General features: G+C 51.0%; 1 protein-coding gene across 1 annotated transcript in view; it reads right to left on the reverse strand.

Moving 5' to 3' along the window:
- ryr3 (ryanodine receptor 3) overlaps nucleotides 1-17,065 on the reverse strand; it is a gene marked incomplete at both ends in the record, with an annotated part of 112,984 nt that overhangs the window by 65,308 nt on the left and 30,611 nt on the right. Inside the window, 13 exons of the mRNA XM_079753193.1 lie at nucleotides 534-678; nucleotides 1,165-1,324; nucleotides 1,500-1,583; nucleotides 2,622-2,725; nucleotides 5,544-5,648; nucleotides 6,521-6,737; nucleotides 7,710-7,902; nucleotides 8,891-9,132; nucleotides 9,244-9,377; nucleotides 10,573-10,691; nucleotides 10,861-10,956; nucleotides 13,507-13,642; nucleotides 15,635-15,815. Of these exons, the coding sequence (XP_079609319.1) occupies nucleotides 534-678; nucleotides 1,165-1,324; nucleotides 1,500-1,583; nucleotides 2,622-2,725; nucleotides 5,544-5,648; nucleotides 6,521-6,737; nucleotides 7,710-7,902; nucleotides 8,891-9,132; nucleotides 9,244-9,377; nucleotides 10,573-10,691; nucleotides 10,861-10,956; nucleotides 13,507-13,642; nucleotides 15,635-15,815 (1,916 nt within the window). The remainder of the gene's footprint in view (nucleotides 1-533; nucleotides 679-1,164; nucleotides 1,325-1,499; nucleotides 1,584-2,621; nucleotides 2,726-5,543; nucleotides 5,649-6,520; nucleotides 6,738-7,709; nucleotides 7,903-8,890; nucleotides 9,133-9,243; nucleotides 9,378-10,572; nucleotides 10,692-10,860; nucleotides 10,957-13,506; nucleotides 13,643-15,634; nucleotides 15,816-17,065) is intronic.

Genomic DNA, 17,065 nt, shown 5'->3' on the forward strand with positions numbered 1-17,065 from the left:
ATGTGTATGTTTTGTGGACGTTATCACCATTTGTTTAATGGTGATTACAATAATGGTGATTTGCAGTGTTTTTTTCTATTAAAAATATATGATTGGCTGCTGTGTCACCTGCATTTCCCTCACATGATTTATAAAGTGCTATTTCGTCTTATCTTCGTCTCAGCGTCTGTACCGCCGGACTAGCACACAGAGTTGAAACATTCAATTTGGAAGTATAAAAGGACATCCAATTTACTGCATGGTTTCACTACCTGGTCAGACTTTGTGGATATTGTCGTTGTTCTTTAGGGAACAACGGGATGAATTTAAATGAGCACAGACGCAATGTTTACCTTTAAAAGCATATGACGTTTGTTTGGAAAATGGTTTAATGTTTGGGAAACCATTCAACCTTCAAATCCAATGTATTACATTATGTGCGTGCAACCGTGCACTATAGTAAGACTTTAACGAAAAAACAAATGCTTTGTTTTACATAAAAAGCTCAAGAATTCCAGCCCGTAACCACACAACCAGCCGGGTGTGCCTCTCACCCTCCTGGTCCGGGGGGTCGATGTTGTACCCGTACCCCACCAGGGTCCTTATGGCCTCTCTCAGGCTGTCCCGGTTGGACTTCTTGGTGCGCTCGTCCAGCAGAGCATACGGCACCAGGCGTGGATTGCGTCTGTTCTTCAGATCCTGCAGGGTGAAACAAACGCAATCAGAACACCAAACCGAGGCTGATGCAATAGCTGCACATCCTTTCGGGGATTTTATTTCATTGCGTGGCTATAAATAACCTTAAAGATGGTTATTACCTCGCCACTGAAAAAGCTGTGGAGCTATAATCAGGTTTCCTGCACCCCCCTCTACCATCTTACATATTAAAACCACTACAGCAAGTTAGATCTGCATGCTGTTTGAAAGAAACAATGTTCCCTTGTACTTTACGCCTTCATTTGCCAGATGCTGGTGTACGCCCTGAAGCGAACAATCAAAGGATGGTAGCAACAAAAAAGTTAAAAGAGCTGATTGAAAAACATCTGAACAGACTGCAGAGTACCCATTATAACCTGTTAAAAAACAAGGATAGTCTGTAAGTCTGTATTTCTTTTGTAATTAGCGGTAGAACTTAGTGGTAGAACATAAAAATCATTCGTCAATTCTGTAGAAGTACGGCCCAACCTGCTGGATGCCGTAGGTCCATCCTTGTTTGATGCGGTCCTTGGCCCACACGTTGTGGGCGTTCTCCGCCAGTTTGTCCACCAGGAGCTCCTGACCCGCGTTCAGCTTCACCTCAGACAGCTCCAGGGGCGTCGGCTTGTATCCGTTGGTCATCACGTAGCTGTGCGTATCAACAAAGGGTTTGAGTGCAGGACGACGGGCTCAAACGACCCTCATCTCTTCATACAACAACACACATGGTTGTTTATCACTGTGTTACATCGCACAAATACACTGCTACAAAGAAAGACGTGCATGGATCCACGTAGAGAGGGTGTGGTGTGAGAAGGTCGTACTCTTTGGGCAGTTTGACTTTCTTCAGATCGTCTTCAGCGTGGACGTTCACCTGGGCAACGTGGCACCCCAGAGCCAAAAGGGTCCTGGGTGGGGGGGGGGGGGGAGAGAGAGAAAGAGAGAAAGAGAGAGAGAGAGAGAGAGAGAGAGAGAGAGAGAGAGAGAGAGAGAGAGAGAGAGAGAGAGAGAGAGAGAGAGAGAGAGAGAGAAACACACACACACACACAAACCGCAGAGACAAACATTTTTCTATACAGCAATATTCAGGATTAATTACAATAAGTACCAAACACTTTAATACCATTAATAAACCAGCACACACACACACACGATTGATCGGAGAACATCAATACAGATTTGTCGGCACTGCAAGAACGGCGGCCAACGTTGTTTTTTTTCTCCTTTCACTTATCTACTTTATCTTTTGGCAATTGAGGCTCGCATGATAATGCGATTGTCAGACGCGCTCAAAGGAGGCACCAGCATCAGGTAACTGCAGCGCGATGGATCCAAGATCTAGTGTTTGCACGGCGAGATGACTCAGTGCTATCAGTACAACAAGGGGATCAATGCCTGAACTCAGTCGGGAGAGATCTCTAATTAGGCAGGGATCCCAGCGCACACAGGCTGGGCCGCTTTCCATCTGGAGCCCACGGTCACTCGCTGCAGATTGTTATTCATGAGGGCCCTGAAGGGATTCAAACTCTCAGGCCGTATTGATGGGCTTTTGTAAACATTAGGGTGCGAGCGCTGCGTTGCATTTTGTTGTCTGTGCACTCGTTTGAACCCCACGTGCGTCACGCCTTTGACAAATATAAATATGGCAATATTAAACTTTAATCGGAAAAATAATAACACAGTTGCTGGAAACAGGCAATTTTGTGAATGTGCATGCTACAAGCACTGCCTCTGCTGAAGGAGCTTCCGATATGAAAGTTGTTTGATGAGGTTACAATAAAGGAAAATTTGACGGATTAAAATGTTTGAATAATTTGAAAAAGTAGGAATGGAGATTATTACATGGCCAGCCGCTGCGGAAAGCCATTTGCATTCCCCCTGCATGTCCGCTTCACCTATACATAGCACACGATGCATTATTCATATTCATGGAGAAGATGTTTTACTTGAGTGTCTCGCTGGACATCTGCAGGTTGTAGTTCCTTTCAGTCTCAGGCAGTTTGGTGAAGTCCACAAGGCAGGGGTGCTGCCGCTTGTTGTCATCACGGACCTGAGCAGAGAGGAGCAGGTTCACCCCAGAGCCCCACCAGCCACCGTGCATCCTGTGTGATTAGCCCCTTTTAGCATCGGACTGGCGACGCCGCCACAACACTGAGTGGAAGGCCGTCTGCGTGCATCAGACAGGTGCCGGGAGCACCTTCCCCTCTGTTCAATCCTCCCGTTCGTTTCTCGACGCCCAAGGCTAGCGTCGCCACAGCACTTTCACTTGAGGTGAAAGTGAGGACATCCCTCTTTGTACATGGATAGGTCTCAACGCTCGGAGAAATGCTTTGTGAACCCAGCGTTTTCAGGGGGGCCCTGATGGTTCTCCGTCGGCTCCATCATCACCAGGCTTCACTCATTTACCGCTGATGCCAATTCCTCATTCGTAAAATGTCCATTTGGCTGATCACAATCAGCAGGATAATGTAGCATGTGCTTGTGTTTTACTCGTTTCAAACAAGAATCACTTTCGAGCCGCGAGTCAGGCCTACAGACCATTTGAATCTTAATCGAAACATAAAGAATCAAACAGAACATTAACAGTATGTCTGCTTGATACTGAGGCTGGAATCGGTGCCTGCCTTGTGCGGGTGTGACTGAAACAAACACTATCCTGTGAGCGCGGGGGAATCTACAATCATCAGCACTTAAAAGGCAGGAACCAGAACACGACTACAGTAGTGCTCTACCGTGGGCCATGGTGAGCGCCTCAGAGGGGACACACCCGGGACATGGGACGACGTGTCAAGAGACTCGACCAAAGAAAGATAGCATCACAGACGGCATTATACATGTACGGGTGTCAAAGAACATCCCGCTTGTCCAAACCCACGGCGGGCTCATCCAGGGGCAGGGGGGACAAGGTCACTATGGGCCGGTTGCAGTAACGCTTAACACAGAGCAGCTGTGGTACCTAAACGCCGTCCTCAATAAAGGATGAAACATAAATAAATCCTGAGGCCGCCGCCGAGCCCCAAGTCTCCTCCTCCCTCGGCTCGTTAATCTGGGAGTGACAGCCGAGGAGGGGGCGGAGGGTGAGGAGGGGGAGGAGGGAGAGGAAGGGGAGGAGGGAGAGGAGGGGGCGGAGGGTGAGGAGGGGGAGGAGGGAGAGGAGGGGGTGGAGGAGAAGGAGGGGGAGGAGGGAGAGGAGAGGATGGAGGGTGAGGAGGGGGAGGAGGGAGAGGAGGGGGCAGAGGGGGAGGAGGGAGAGGAGGGGGAGGAGGGAGAGGAGGGGGCGGAGGAGAAGGAGGGGGAGGAGGGAGAGGAGAGGATGGAGGGTGAGGAGGGGGAGGAGGGAGAGGAGGGGGCAGAGGGGGAGGAGGGAGAGGAGGGGGAGGAGGGGGAGGAGGGGGCGGAGGAGAAGGAGGGGGAGGAGGGAGAGGAGGGGGAGGAGGGAGAGGAGGGGGCGGAGGAGAAGGAGGGGGAGCAGGGAGAGGAGAGGATGGAGGGTGAGGAGGGGGAGGAGGGAGAGGAGGGGGCAGAGGGGGAGGAGGGAGAGGAGGGGGAGGAGGGAGAGGAGGGGGCGGAGGAGAAGGAGGGGGAGGAGGGAGAGGAGAGGATGGAGGGTGAGGAGGGGGAGGAGGGAGAGGAGGGGGCAGAGGGGGAGGAGGGAGAGGAGGGGGAGGAGGGAGAGGAGGGAGAGGAGGGGGCGGAGGAGAAGGAGGGGGAGCAGGGAGAGGAGAGGATGGAGGGTGAGGAGGGGGAGGAGGGAGAGGAGGGGGCAGAGGGGGAGGAGGGAGAGGAGGAGAAGGAGGGGGAGGAGGGAGAGAGAGGGACAGAGAGAGAGAGAGAGGGACAGAGAGAGAGAGAGAGAGGGACAGAGAGAGAGAGACAGAGGGACAGAGAGAGAGAGAGAGAGAGAGAGAGAGAGAGAGAGAGCGAGAGAGGAGCGGATGAACAGAGAACATGTGTTTTTAAGTAGAGCTGTGTACGCGTGAGCGGCGCCTTGGGGTGTCAGACAGATGGGATTCATTCATATTTGAGACGGTGATTTAGCTGAACTGATTTAGATTCAGTTACAGTTGATCGTGATAACAATTCAAGGTTAAAGATTGACCTAGTCCATTTTTTGGGGGAAATTACTTAAGCCTCTGACATGGTATGTTGGCCTTTCTTACATTCTACCACTACTGCGTTATTAAATATATGACATACACATACATTTATGCATTTCTGCATTGCTGCTATGTTGAGGTGTATGGCTGTTGGGGAACAAAGCCTAAGAATTGTACTCTTTTGTACTTAGCAATTATGATTCTGTTTCTGATTCAGCATGCATTAATTCCATTAAATGCAAACAACAGATTAATCGCGCCTATGCAAGAAACGAGCACACTCAAAGACTGCCCGTGCCAGCTGCTTGATTGTGTTTCAGAGTCTGGGATTCCAGCCCTGACTGTGAAGCCTAGTTAACTTATCGCTCATAATTAAAAGTCATCTTTCCTGCCAAACAGTGTTGCTATTGTTCTCAGGGGATTAAGGGGGAAATGAGGGCCAATCAGCATATTTACGACGTGTTAAGCAGAATTTATAGTCGTTTTGTGGTGCTGTGTTGTAAGTTAATTACGCCGACCCTCCACTGCATTTATAACCGCTGTGACGCCGTAACGTTGCCGCGGAAACGCAGTTTTTGCACACTTGCAGAGCTTTGTGCGCTTGGCATGTGAAACGTGTGCAAGCTGCCGCGACTATGGTACACACAGGTCAGCGCGGTGGTACGCTCGCGACCCTGAATGGGGTTTACGGGTGAGGGAAGCGCTGCTTGTTGTGTTTCTGCCTCCTCCCTGGAGCCTCCCTGGGGCTCAGGGCTGAGCCCTGAGGCGTACCTTGCCGTAAGTCCAGCCCAGCTCGATCTTGTTCATCCCCCACAGCTCGTGGATGTTCTCCGCCAGCTTGTCTCGGACGTTGTCCAGGTGAGGCGGAAGAACGACCTGTGGGGGGGGGAGCAACAGGAACAGATGGTTAGGCGGGGCGGATGGCCCAGAAACTAAAGACAACCTTTTTATTATTTTATTCCAAGACTAAGTCATCTTTCCCTTTTGGAAGGGGGGTTATTCATTAGTGTCTCCCTCCCAGCCCTTCCAGGTGATTTACAGGCAGAGCAGTAGACTGCAGTAGTGATATATACTGTATAACTGCCACAGAAGGAAATGTATTCTTAGATGGTTCATTTTAAATATAGTACTCCACAGAGCAGTGCCAGTGGTTGCCCCTGTCCCCTGATTTAACATACACATTAATTACCATTGATTAGCCTCTACTATCATTCTAGCAGGATACCAAATATAGAAGGAATTTGAAAATTCACATTTTCGGAGTGATTTATTGTACCCTTTCTCGACCATGTAAAATGTCTAACGGGGCGACCAGAAGTGGATGAGTACAACTTCAAGAGTAAAGGAGGGGTCAGGAGTTTACCAATGGCAGCAGAGGGTGGAAAGAGCTGGAGACCAAGTTATTAACTTTACTTTACTGTTTATTAACGATCAATGTGAATATCGTTAGCAAACTCATATAAACAGTGATTTATTGGGAGATATGCTTTTCAGATCAGGTGTCTCTCAACATGTGCTGGCCAATTTTCTTATGCAATAACTGTACGATACCACTATTCCTCCTGCACTCTCCAATATCATCCAATACTATCCACCTGCAACAATAAATGCTTACGCTTCAAATCAAAAAAAAAAACAATGAAAAATAGACATTGGATGACATCCAGTCGGGGAAACGCTGTGATCTCAGAATACAAGGAGACAGCTGAACCAGAGAACCCGGACACGGCCCCGGCCCCCGGCCTCACCTGGGTGGTGTCCACGGGGGTGGGGATGAAGGAGGCCTGGGACAGGAAGTGGGTGGTGCCCAGCAGGTCCCGGATCCCCTCGTGGTCCCTCTTATACTCCTTCACGGGCTCCACGTACATCTTCTCCTTCGGCAGCAGTGCCTCGTAGCACGGCGAGTAGCCGGCTGGCGGCAGGAACTTGAAGTCTCCGTGGCGACCGCCCAGAAGGAAACGCACTCTGGGAGGGGAGGGGGGCAGTGGGGTGGAATTGGTAGGAACGTGCTCGGGCAATACAGGGTGCTAAATAGTCTTCAGTCCTATTTGAAGCTATTTTTGAAAATTAAGCTCTGTAAACGTTGAGTCTACGAATAAGAAAACATTAGAAGGGAAATAAAGAGCTAAGACTGAGAATGCTTTGTTCCTGCTTCATTGCTTCATTAAAGTTATTGCTCATTAGTTTGCTGGAATTACCATTGCTAAGCATCAATTCAAAGATGTTATTAGGTAAAAGCGAATAAGGAATATGTGTGAAGTCAACCATCAATGCATATTCAACTCAAAGCAGTCTTATGGGAAGGGTTCCATGTCAAACAAAGCAAAAAAAAGAACTCCTGCAAAGTATGCCTTCGAGACCGTCGACCGTCGAGACCACAATGTACCAAGTGGTTCCTCCACTCGTACTCACAAGTGGAGCTGATAAATGACAGAAGGCAAAACCGTTCTCGTCAGGCTAGGGAGCGAGCAATGACCCAATTGCTTAAAATCGTGTTTTGCCTTTTCAAAGTTTTTGGAGCATTTGAAAGTTTCGGTGAAGACGGTTGGGATGGAGACAGCATCTGACACATGTCGTCCTCCTGTCAAACTGCATTGTGGGTAATCCAAGTGACAAGTGAGTTTCCAGTGTTAGCACACTAAGCACTTTTTTCCACAACTTCTTTCTACATAATGTGTTACTAGCATATCAGACACACCACAAACTTTTGTTGCCTTCTATTTAGTTTGTGGTACCCTTAGTACTATTTAGTGGGGCACAACTCCATACGCAACCAGGCTGTTCATGAGGCGGGGGGCACGATTGGGACAGTGTGTCTGTGTGTGTGTGTGTGTGTGTGTGTGTGTGTGTGTGTGTGTGTCTGTGAGTGTGAATTTGAGTGTGAATTTGAGTGTCTGTCTGTCTGTCTGTCTGTCCGTCTGTGTGTGGGGGTCTCACTTGATGCCGGCGGAGAAGCTGACGACGGGGAAGAAGAAGCCCTCCACGTTGAACTCCTCGAACATGCCCTGGACGGGCTGGCCGTTGATCCTGAAGGACATGCTGGGGGCGCCCAGGTCCAGGCAGCAGCTCACCACGTCGTCAGAGTTCAGCAGGTGCTGGTTAATGGAGGCCACGGCCCTGGGGATCCGACCTGAGGGACAGAGACGTGAGGGGGGGAGACAGAGGGACAGGGAGGGGACAGGGAGGGTGAGGGAGATGCAAAGGGCAGGAGGAGCAGGAGGGTGGGAGAGAGACCAAAAGAGGGAGAGGACACACAGGTCAGGCGCTGGAGGTAGAGGGGATGTGCGGAGGGCTAAGAGGGGACAATTGAATAGCCTGGTGGGAGGGGGAGAAGGGCCAGAGAGAAACATTGAGCTTTGAAAGAGGGAACAGTGTGTGTGTGTGTGTGTGTGTGTGTGTGTGTGTGTGTGTGTGTGTGTGTGTGTGTGTGTGTGTGTGTGTGTGTGTGTGTGTGTGTGTGTGTGAGTGAGAGCATTAAGAGCTGTTGACTGAGGGTCTCGGGGGAAGTGACAGAGTTATTCCAGGAGTCTAACGGTGTACTGGGAGAGAGGGCTGGGGAATCTGTTACATAAGGGCTGCTGAACGCTGGCTAGGCATTTCTTTAAGGTGAGAGTAGCCCTACTTTTGAGTTTTCAAGTCAACCCCCGATATGAAATGCTTCACATATTTATATATATACCCACCGTATATATTTAAAGGATTATGGGAGCCACATGTCGCTGTACATTAGCTTGCTTATTACACGGCTTCTTACTGATTAAAGGAATCATTTGACACAAAATATATAAATTAATTTATATAAAATTATTATATAATAATTATTATATTGATTATTATCTAAGAAAGATTATAAGATTATAATTATTTTAAAGAATTGTTTTTTACAGTTGGAAATAGTGTCCATTTAAACACAGCAGCGGTCGGTTAAACTATTACTATTACTGTATATTTGTGTGGGAACATACGGTGGCTAAATAATAAATATCAAGCTGACGTTATAGGATTAATCATGAGCATCCGCCCGTTAATGTTGACAGCCCTAATACATCTATATTCATCTATATCTATAGACACGCACACACAAACACACACACACACACACACAGGTACCAGCCCACCTGACCAGAGCTGGAGCCCGTCGAAGCTGTAGGAGTAGAGGTCGTCCCCGACGCCGTTGCCCCCCCAGCCTTCTCCGCCCCCGGGGTAGGGGGCGTAGCCCGCCGTGTTGGCCCAGCCCACCCGCAGGTGGGTGGGCTCGCCGGTCACAAAGTGGTCCACCTGGTCGATCATCAGCTCAAAGTACCACTTCTTGTACTGGGCCGAGCCCTCGGCCACGCCCAGGAAGATGTTTGGTCTCATACTGCGGGGGGGGGGGGGGGGAGAGAGAGGAGGACCACCACACTTTAGGTCACACATCCATGCATCTGACAACAACAGAGCAACCCCCTGAAAAGGACATCCATGGTTTTACCTTTGAACGTCATTGACCAATCGCGTCTGCAGGAGCAGATCCCTTTTAGGCAGCAGGTGGTCACAGATCAGATTCTGATTGGCGCGGACGGCCACGCCGTTACAGACACACAGGGAACACAGCACGTCCAGAATCTACAGCAGAGAGGACAACATCATGAGGAATGAAGAACAACGGAGAACACGACTCATCCGCGGTGCCCGTCGTTGTTTTTTTGGTACTGTTTTATGTGTTTTAAGACGCGTCCGTCTCACCGATGACAGAACACCCATCTCAGTACAACAAGCCCCCGCTCCCCACGCCGCATGTGGCTGCAGTCGGCCTCCAGCGGGGGGGGCGGGGTGCGGCAGTGAGCTACCGCCACAGAGAGGGCCCCCTGCCAGCGCTGCTTAGTGCCAGTTGTTTACGAGGATGCCGTCGGATGCCAAACCAAACCAACGCTACGTTTGACGCGGCACTTAAAACGCATAGCCGGGATGTAGCTTGGAAACGGAAAAAAAAAATAGAGTAATTGGATCCGCGGTGTGTTTTTTTTAGGAGCGTCCGTGATTGTACTGTAAACATAGATCCGTCTTTGTGGGCGTCGGCGCCCGAGCCCGGCCTGTTACCCGGGGCTAAGGTGTTTATGAAGTGACATGAGTCGCACTATGCGGGGCCCCTCTCGCGGCCGCCGGGTCTTGCCCGCTGGACTTTGTTGTTCTCACAGACAGACCGGAGACGCAGAGAGGGAGAATTAGCGGGGATAGATGGATGAGTAGTTGTTGAGGTGTCATGCTCCACGACCCCCCCCCCCCCCACACACACACACACACACACCCTCACTATGTAAAGTGCTCTGGAGGTCTTCACAAGCGCAATATGAATGCAATGAATCATTATTAGTGTTACAGAGAGACAGAGAGAGATGTTCGAGGGCTGAGGAGACGATCACGGTCGCCTACGGGGCAAACAATACAGTTTTAATTGCGCAGGAAAGGAAAGGAACGTTGTCTTAAACATCCCAAATGTGTTGACGCAGCTGAACCGAATGGGAAAAAAAATGCTGATCGTGTTGTTGTTGCATGACCATTCAGTGATCCACTAAACGCAAGTGTTTTAACACATAACTGCAACACTAAGGCTTACACACGATACTGGCGTGTAGCTGTGTTCGAGTGACTTTAAGGCCAAAGTTAATCCTTAAAATAGAAAAAATAGACCAATGAACATCAGAGATCATGCGTACGCCCTACACGTACAGCTGAATCCACTCCTTGATATAATATCAATCATCAAGACATTGATCGATAACGCGAGTGACTTTCATCCCCAATGGTTGCCCTTGCCTACCTTGTGGTTGCGGCCGTGTTTATAAAGCAGGGAGATGATGGACTTGATGTGCCCTTTCTGTATGATGTTCAGCGCCTCTGGGCTCTCCACCAGGATGCAGTGGAGGACCTCCAGGATGCCTGTAAGGGCCCAGGGGGATGTGTTCAGCACCGCAACATATGCTGGATAGTTTCACGCATTATATGTAATGATACCACCTGAAGAGTCGGTAAACATCCCTTTACGACATTGCATATAGACTCGATCCAACAGTGATGTTCGGTTTTGTGGGTGTTGTTGCCACGGTACCTGAAGACGACTCCAGCCTCTCCAGCTTGCTGACCAGCCAGTCCAACTTGCGGGAGAACTGGGTGCAGTTGGTCCTGTTCCCGCGGATCAGAGACGCTAGGAAGCAGAACGGGCGAAAACTCAATTGAGGAGCGTCTCTAAGTAGCTAACATGAGTTCACACGCGGGCAGCGCTAATTAACTAATTAGCTTAGCCTATTAGCTTTCATGAAAGCTCATTCTTCATCAAATATGAATGCTTGCATAACTAGCCGGGAGAGCTCGGTCTCCCCTGGGGGTCTGTCTCCCCCGCGTCCCACAGAGGTGACATTATGAAGTCCCTTTATTACCCCGCTGTCTCCTTTGACACCGTCAGTACCCCGGGGATGCTGGCTAAGATAAAGCTGGGGAAACTATTACGCTGGCGTGTGACTGCGACATGAATACTGATAGTTGTTTAATCGCTCCTAATTCTGCCACTGTGTGGACAGCCATCCGTCAACACGGGCGTGCAGACGGAGACAGAGAGAGTCTCTGGGAGAGAACGTTCATCAAGGTGACCTGGGAGTGGAACCTGCGTACCGCTGCGTACACATTGGCCGAGAGGATTAGGACAGGGAATAGGTTTCTGATGATAATCATTGTTTAAATGAATTTTATTTCTTTACAGAAGTCACCGCTGCAGTGAAGAAGTGACTTAGGAGTAGAGGAGACGGTGATATGGAGAGGAAGAAGGAGAGAAGGAGAGAGAGAGGGGAGGAGATAGGAAGGAGAGAAGGAGAGAGAGAGGGGAAGAGATAGGAAGGAGAGAAGGAGAGAGAGATGAGGAGATAGGAAGGAGAGAAGGAGAGAGAGAGAGGGGAGGAGATAGGATGGAGGGAAAAAAGATAGGAGATGAGAGGAGAGAGAGATGCAATGAAAGGGAGGAGAGGAGAGAGGAGCAGGAGGGAAGAAAGGAGGAGAGGGGAAGGAGAAGAGGAGATGGAGAGAAAATTGAAGAGTAGAAGAGGGGAAAGGGGAGGGGAGGAGAGGGAGAGAAGAAAGTAGGAAGGAGCGGTGAGGACAGGAGAGGGAAAGAAGAAAAATAGCTGAGCTGGAAAGGGGAGGGAGAGGAGGAGAGGAGAGAAAAAGAGAGGAGAAATTTGGTGAGTAACAAACTACTGTCCAATTTATCCTCAGGGGTGACCTCTCTGTCGGCTTACCGGCGTGTGTTATGGATATGTTTGCATTTTCCTCAATGTGTGTGTGTGTGTGTGTGTGTGTGTGTGTGTGTGCCTGAGTCTGTGTGTGTGTGTATGTTAATGTGTGTGTGTGTGTGTATTTTTATATGTGATGTGTGTGTGTCTGTCTGTGTGTGCGTGGTGTGCGTGTGTATGTTTATGTGTGTTTTGTTTGTGTGTGTGTATGTTTGTGTGTGTGTGTGTGTTCGTCTGTCTGTGTGTTTGTGTGTGTGAGCGTGCATAGATGCGTGCGTGCGGAAGGGCCCGTGGGGGCTGATGGATGATGAGCTCGGTGGGAGCTGGGTGTGGAGGTCCCGCTCTCCTCTCAGGCTGCAGAGAGGCAGAGGGCTGCAGTGCCTCTCTGAGGGTCACTTTAGCTGCCACTCTGGGTCTGGCCGTACCGGTGCACCTGGGCGTCTTGCGCCACGGCTCGCGAGACGTTGTGGAACCCGCTATGAGCGAGTTATGACGGCGCAGACGAGCGAGACAAGGACGTGATGGGGGGGGGGAGGGGGGGGTCATGGCAGGAAATTTGTGAAATCAGGCGGTCCATCATCCCGCGACGTCTCAGTCCAGATAAACCTAGAGCGTTCTACTCTCTTTTCCCCCCCGCTGTGCCGTCTCGCTCCGCTCCCTGCGTCGCCACTCCTCTCATATGCAATCCTTTCCTTGTTACCAACGACCCCGAAGCATTCTGGCGCGTTGCCGTGGTCACCAGCTGGGGTCTCCAGATGGGCTGCGGGAGCCTTGAGACAGTAGAGTACCAGCTTTTATTTTTCCTTATCTCTCCGAGACAAGGTGACCACTGGGGCTGTGGTGGGGGGCGGGGGGGTTCAGAGCGGGTTACAGGACGACCTGCTTCAACCTCGGACTCTTTGGGCTCCGCCCCTCAGGCGCCCAAACACCTCTCTCTGGGGGCTTTTTCGTATTTGGTGGGAGTGATATTTATAGCGTGCCCGGGTAATAATTTGCCCCTTCTCTCCCCTCTCCACTCCCCCTCGGCACGGCGGTCGCTTTAGTAATGTTGTTGTTCTGTTCCCAAGGACACTTGTGTATCGACGCGCTACGATACAGGAGGTGGCGGTCGGTGTCTAACCCGCCAATAAACACAAAGAAACAAAAAAAGAAATTGTTCATGTGGTCGTCCTGGTTCTGTGTCGAAAGCGCGGCAAAAGCAAGATCCCAAGGCCATGCAATGGAGTAGAGCCCCACACTAAGCCTAATATTATTGATATCTTTGCCGGCCTTCCTACTTTATCAGCCGTGGCCTTGCAGCTCAGTGGCCAACGAAGAAGTAAACCACTTCCTTGTTTGGGTTCGGTAGTTACACACTGGATGTGAACCGTATCCGAGTACACAGGAACCGCCCTTGAGACCTTTTCAAAAGGATACTGGATTCACGCAAAACCAGACACACACACACACTCGCTCCCAGGCGGGGGGCTTACCGAGCAGCTCGTACATGAGGTTGAGTATGTCCTTCCAGGCCTCGCCTGCCTCCTCGCCCGCAGTCTCGGCGAAGTGCGCGGCGCTGTCATACAGGTTGAGGCGGTCGATGCATTTGGACAGCAGGGCCAGCATGCCCTGGGACAGGACGGGTGGGACAGGCGCCGTTAACCCCCCACGCTGTAAGCACTTGGAAGGCTATCCTCCAACGCGCCTTGTCATTTTGTTGGCCGTTTTGTTGCATTTGGGAGATTTATAGATTTAAAGCACATCAGTGGCGAACCATCAAGGCACAGGCCCCTCAGGGGGGACCTGAGGGCCTGTCTATACTGTTCATTGCAGCGTAGGTGCCACTCAACCAAATAGAAGACAGCTCAAACATCAATTGCTTTTTCGCAGTGTGGTTTTAATGTTGTAATGCACGCTTTCAGAGGGAAACCTTTCCATTAAAACATAACCTGTTTAGAGCACAACTCCTGCGCCTCTTTCCCCCTCACCTCGACATTCTTCTCCTCCCTTCTCACCTCCACCTGCTTCTCCTCCAACTCCTCCTCCCTTCTCACCTCCACCTGCTTCTCCTCCAACTCCTCCTACCATCTCCCCTCCACCCTTCCTCCTCCACTTCCTCTTCCCCTCTAACCTCCAACTGTTCCTCCTTCACTTCCTCCTCCCCTCTCCCCTCCACCTGCTTCTCCTCCAACTCCTCCTCCCTTCTCACCTCCACCTGCTTCTCCTTCAACTCCTCCTCCTCACCTTCACCACCTCCTCCTCCCCTCTCACCTCCACCCTTCCTCCTCCACCTCCTCCTCCCCTCTCACCTCCACCCTTCCTCCTACACTTCCTCCTCCCCTCTCACCTCCACCCTTCCTCCTCCACCTCCTCCTCTCCTCTCACCTCCACCCTTCCTCCTCCACTTCCTCCTCCCCTCTAACCTCCACCTGTTCCTCCTCCACTTCCTCCTCCCCTCTCACCTCAACCTGTTCCTCCTCATCTTCCTTCTCCCCTCTTACCTCCACCTGTTCCTCCTCCACCTCCTCCTCTCCTCTCACCTCCACCCTTCCTCCTCCACTTCCTCCTCCCCCTCCTCCTCCCCTCTAACCTCCACCTGTTCCTCCTCCACCTCCTCCTCCCCTCTCACCTCCACCCTTCCTCCTCCACCTCCTCCTCCTCCCCTCTAACCTCCACCTGTTCCTCCTCCACCTCCTCCTCCCCTCTAACCTCCACCTGTTCCTCCTCCACCTCCTCCTCTCCTCTCACCTCCACCCTTCCTCCTCCACTTCCTCCTCCCCTCTAACCTCCACCTGTTCCTCCTCCACCTCCTCCTCTCCTCTAACCTCCACCTGTTCCTCCTCCACCTCCTCCTCCCCTCTAACCTCCACCTGTTCCTCCTCCACCTCCTCCTCTCCTCTCACCTCAACCCTTCCTCCTCCACTTCCTCCTCTCCTCTCACCTCCACCCTTCCTCCTCCCCTCTAACCTCCACCTGTTCCTCCTCCACCTCCTCCTCCTCCCCTCTCACCTCAACCCTTCCTCCTCCACCTCCTCCTCCCCTCTAACCTCCACCTGTTCCTCCTCCACCTCCTCCTCCCCTCTAACCTCCACCTGTTCCTCCTCCACCTCCTCCTCTCCTCTCACCTCAACCCTTCCTCCTCCACTTCCTCCTCTCCTCTCACCTCCACCCTTCCTCCTCCCCTCTAACCTCCACCTGTTCCTCCTCCACCTCCTCCTCCTCCCCTCTCACCTCAACCCTTCCTCCTCCACCTCCTCCTCCCCTCTAACCTCCACCTGTTCCTCCTCCACCTCCTCCTCCCCTCTAACCTCCACCTGTTCCTCCTCCACCTCCTCCTCTCCTCTCACCTCAACCCTTCCTCCTCCACTTCCTCCTCTCCTCTCACCTCCACCCTTCCTCCTCCCCTCTAACCTCCACCTGTTCCTCCTCCACCTCCTCCTCCTCCCCTCTCACCTCAACCCTTCCTCCTCCACCTCCTCCTCCCCTCTAACCTCCACCTGTTCCTCCTCCACCTCCTCCTCCCCTCTAACCTCCACCTGTTCCTCCTCCACCTCCTCCTCTCCTCTCAGCTCCACCTCCTTGCCCACGCCCCAGCCAATGTTGCCCCGCTCCCCCCCTCACCTCCTCCTTGAAGAGGTCCTGGCGCTTGATGAGGGAGCGCAGCAGGCCCTGCTTCTCCTCGTGCTCCAGCTCTGAGTCGGGCTGCTTGAAGTACTCGATGAGGTCGTCCAGTGTCTGCAGCACCTCCTCCACGTAGTCCGCCACCGCCGGCCCCTCCCCGGTCGCTGTGCTGTCCAGAGCCCTGGGGGGGGGGGGGGGGGGAGGTGACTGTCGCTTTTTGATATGCGTGTGTATGTAGTGGACGTTCCTTAATGTCTGAGGTGCCAAAAGCACATTCGCGGCCCAAGCTAGACAATAAAGTCTAATTTTACACAACCATGCAATAGATCTGAATAAGGTCAAATTTAACAACGCAGCCAATTCTACTGAAGAGAATTAACCAATAAGGGAAAGGTATCTGGTGCTTGTTAATAGGTGGTTGAAAAGCTATAAAAAGGAAAAATCGATCCCCGTCCCAAGCTACAATGGATAGAGAGAGTGGAGGAAATCGACATTACGAAAATCAGAAAGAATTGTCCAGGACAAAGCAAAAAAGAGACGAAGAAAACGGAAAGGAAAGATTGAGTTGATGAAACTGTTCAAATGGATGGACCTCCTAAAATTTGAGTGCCAAACTATTTTATATTTCAGCTTGCTTGTATGTTTGTTGACCTGCTAATCTGTTAGTTTTAAATGCTGATCCATTTTGAAATTGAGTTTGAACCGAATAATGCACGCAACAAAACATGATCCTTTGTGATCTTTTTCACACCTCAGTATTCCAGTGCACCGCAGCAAAAGTCAGCCTCTCCCTTCACCCTCACCATCTGTTGTTTAAAGTTTTCAAAAGGATTTAATCTCACCATGACACCTTGAGGTTTTGAAATATATAAAGATGCATTTATAGATGCACATATTCTCTACGATTCGTGGAGCATTCAGACTAAATGCACGGCGGAACAGAGTGGGTGCAGGGAGGCCAGCCGGGGGGTAGGGAGAACGAGCAGGGCGATAAGCACGCCCAGTTATATTCATATTCACTTGGAATGGTCTAATCTGTCCGCTCTGCCAATCAATCCATTCACATGGCTATGCACACAGGGTCCCCAGCACACAGGATGGGAAGGGCACCTCACTTCTTTCTCTTTTTTATAAATTTGTAAGAAAGTCTTATCTCGAAGATCTCCGAAGACTTTCGTTTAAATAAATGTCAGTTGATTCACGATGGAGTCCCTGAATGAGGCAGCACCGTGGTGATTAAGCCCACTGATGACTGCCCTTGCGTTTGCAGTGTTATGAATATTCCAAACTGGCTGTTGTCTGCGACATTCCCAACACGCATTAAAATCGCAAGAGGCCCAGTTGGTGAGGTGATTTCCATAATTCAACAGTGGTTGTTCCACCAGAGGACATGTAGGTTCCCCATGCCAGTAAAGCCCTTTTAATGTTGAG

The sequence above is a fragment of the Pollachius pollachius genome, assembly GCF_949987615.1.
Source record: "Pollachius pollachius genome assembly, chromosome: 16".
Classification (NCBI taxonomy): domain Eukaryota; kingdom Metazoa; phylum Chordata; class Actinopteri; order Gadiformes; family Gadidae; genus Pollachius; species Pollachius pollachius.